This window comes from Fonticula alba (assembly GCF_000388065.1).
Source record: "Fonticula alba strain ATCC 38817 unplaced genomic scaffold supercont2.1, whole genome shotgun sequence".
Lineage (NCBI taxonomy): Eukaryota > Rotosphaerida > Fonticulaceae > Fonticula > Fonticula alba.
In genome coordinates this window covers 319717-321375 of record NW_009242971.1, presented here as the reverse complement: position 1 = coordinate 321375, position 1659 = coordinate 319717, and the positions used below count along the sequence as shown (strand labels likewise).

Genomic DNA, 1659 nt, shown 5'->3' with positions numbered 1-1659 from the left:
GGAGGAGGAGGAGGAGGAGGAGGAGGAGGAGGAGGAGGAGAGCCGTGGGGAGGTGGTGTCAGAGGAGTGCGCATGGGCCGGGCGGTTGGTGGGTTGAACGGGCGAAAACCCCAGGGGGAGGAACATACTTCGCCAGGAAGATGGCGCCATTCTCGCAGGCAATGCGAGCGCCGTCCTCCGGACGCTCGACATTGAGACTGCCGCTGGCCGAGGCGGCGGACGGCAAATCGGGATGGGCATAGTGCACGCTGATCACCCGGTGCAGCATACGCACGGTGCCCGGCATGAGGACGTCCTCGGCCAGGCGGTGCGCCAGCTGGGCCGCACCACCGATGATCTTGCGCTCCTGTGCGCCGCCATCGCCGGCCAGAGTCCGGCGCATGCCGCCGGCCGACCGGATGCCAGCCAGCCAGTGGAGGAAGGAGACCTGGCATGTGGGACGAAACGACCGTCAGAGAAGGCAGCCGGGGACAGGGAGGAGAGAGCGAGAGAGAGAGAAAGAGAGAGAGAAGCAGGAGGGAGGCGGGAGGGAGGACGCATGCTCATACCTCGGGCGGCTCGACACAAGTGATCGACCGAATGAGGACACGGTAATACTCGCGGGCCTCGGGGGTCCAGCCGGTCGTGGTGATCCATGCCTCGGCGCTCATCGAGTCGAGCTTGCTGGCAAGAGCACTGCGAGGGGGGAGGGGGGGGGCGAAGAGGGAGCGTTAGAAGGCCGCCAAGCAGGGGGAGGCGTCGTGCGATCTCGAGGAGCGGAAGAGAGAATGACCCACGGGCGGGCATACCCTTCCCAGAAGTTGTCCTCCAGCTGCTCAATCAGGCTGTCGGTCTTGAGGATCAAGTCGTTGAGGTCCAGCCGGGCAATGGCACTGTGCGGCAGGGGGTCCTCGGAGATCTGACGGAGCGAGGAAGAGGGGGTGCGTGCATGTGTGCGTGTGTGTGAGAGAGAGAGAGAGAGAGAGAGAGAGGGAAAGGGTGTGAGGGCGAGGACGAGGGCGGAGAGACGGCTGGTCCAAGAGAGAGGGGGCGCTTGTGCTTGCTTGGGGGGCGCGGGGATGAGCCCGAACATACGGTAACCTGGCCATTCATACGCAGAAGCCCATTGCCCTGGTCGTAGATTTTGTACGTCGTCACGTCCAGCTCATTGGCCAGGCCGAGGACACGGCGCTGGCGGGGGCCGACATATGCGCCGCCGGAGTCGATCGGCCTCGACTGGGTGCCATCGGCCAAATCGATCGGGGCGTTGGTGAGAAGCCGGCCGCCGACGCGGTCCTGCGCCTCGAGCACCGCGACCGAGAGACCCTGCGAGTGCGTTGCATGTGCGGGTGAGTGGGTGTCAGGATGGGCACACAGGGCAGGGGGAAAGAGCCAGCACGCGGTCGGAACCAGCCCGGAGGCGGCGGCGGCGGCGGCGGCGGCGGCAGCGGCAGCGGGACGGGCCAAGACCCGCGACAGGTACGCACGCGGGACTGAAGCCGACGGGCGGCAGAGAGGCCACTGAGGCCGGCGCCGATAATCACAACGTCAAACTCCTCAGGGGCGGCGCCAGCTGCGGGGCCGGCGGCTAGCGGCGGGGCCGGATCAGGCAATGGTCCAGTCATGCTATGGACAAAGAAGGGGAGCGCGGAAGAGGCGGGGAGAGGGGGAAAAGAGAAA

At 66.5% G+C, this 1659-nt stretch overlaps 1 protein-coding gene across 1 annotated transcript in view; it reads right to left on the bottom strand.

The window, feature by feature from the left end:
* The window catches only part of H696_00062 (hypothetical protein), a 4512-nt gene extending 2853 nt beyond the window's left edge, over positions 1-1659 (bottom strand). The window contains exons 1-5 of the mRNA XM_009493892.1: positions 1467-1659; positions 1075-1305; positions 789-898; positions 549-675; positions 129-427 (exon numbers count right to left, since the gene is read on the bottom strand). Of these exons, the coding sequence (XP_009492167.1) occupies positions 129-427; positions 549-675; positions 789-898; positions 1075-1305; positions 1467-1604 (905 nt within the window). The 5' untranslated portion in view covers positions 1605-1659. The remainder of the gene's footprint in view (positions 1-128; positions 428-548; positions 676-788; positions 899-1074; positions 1306-1466) is intronic.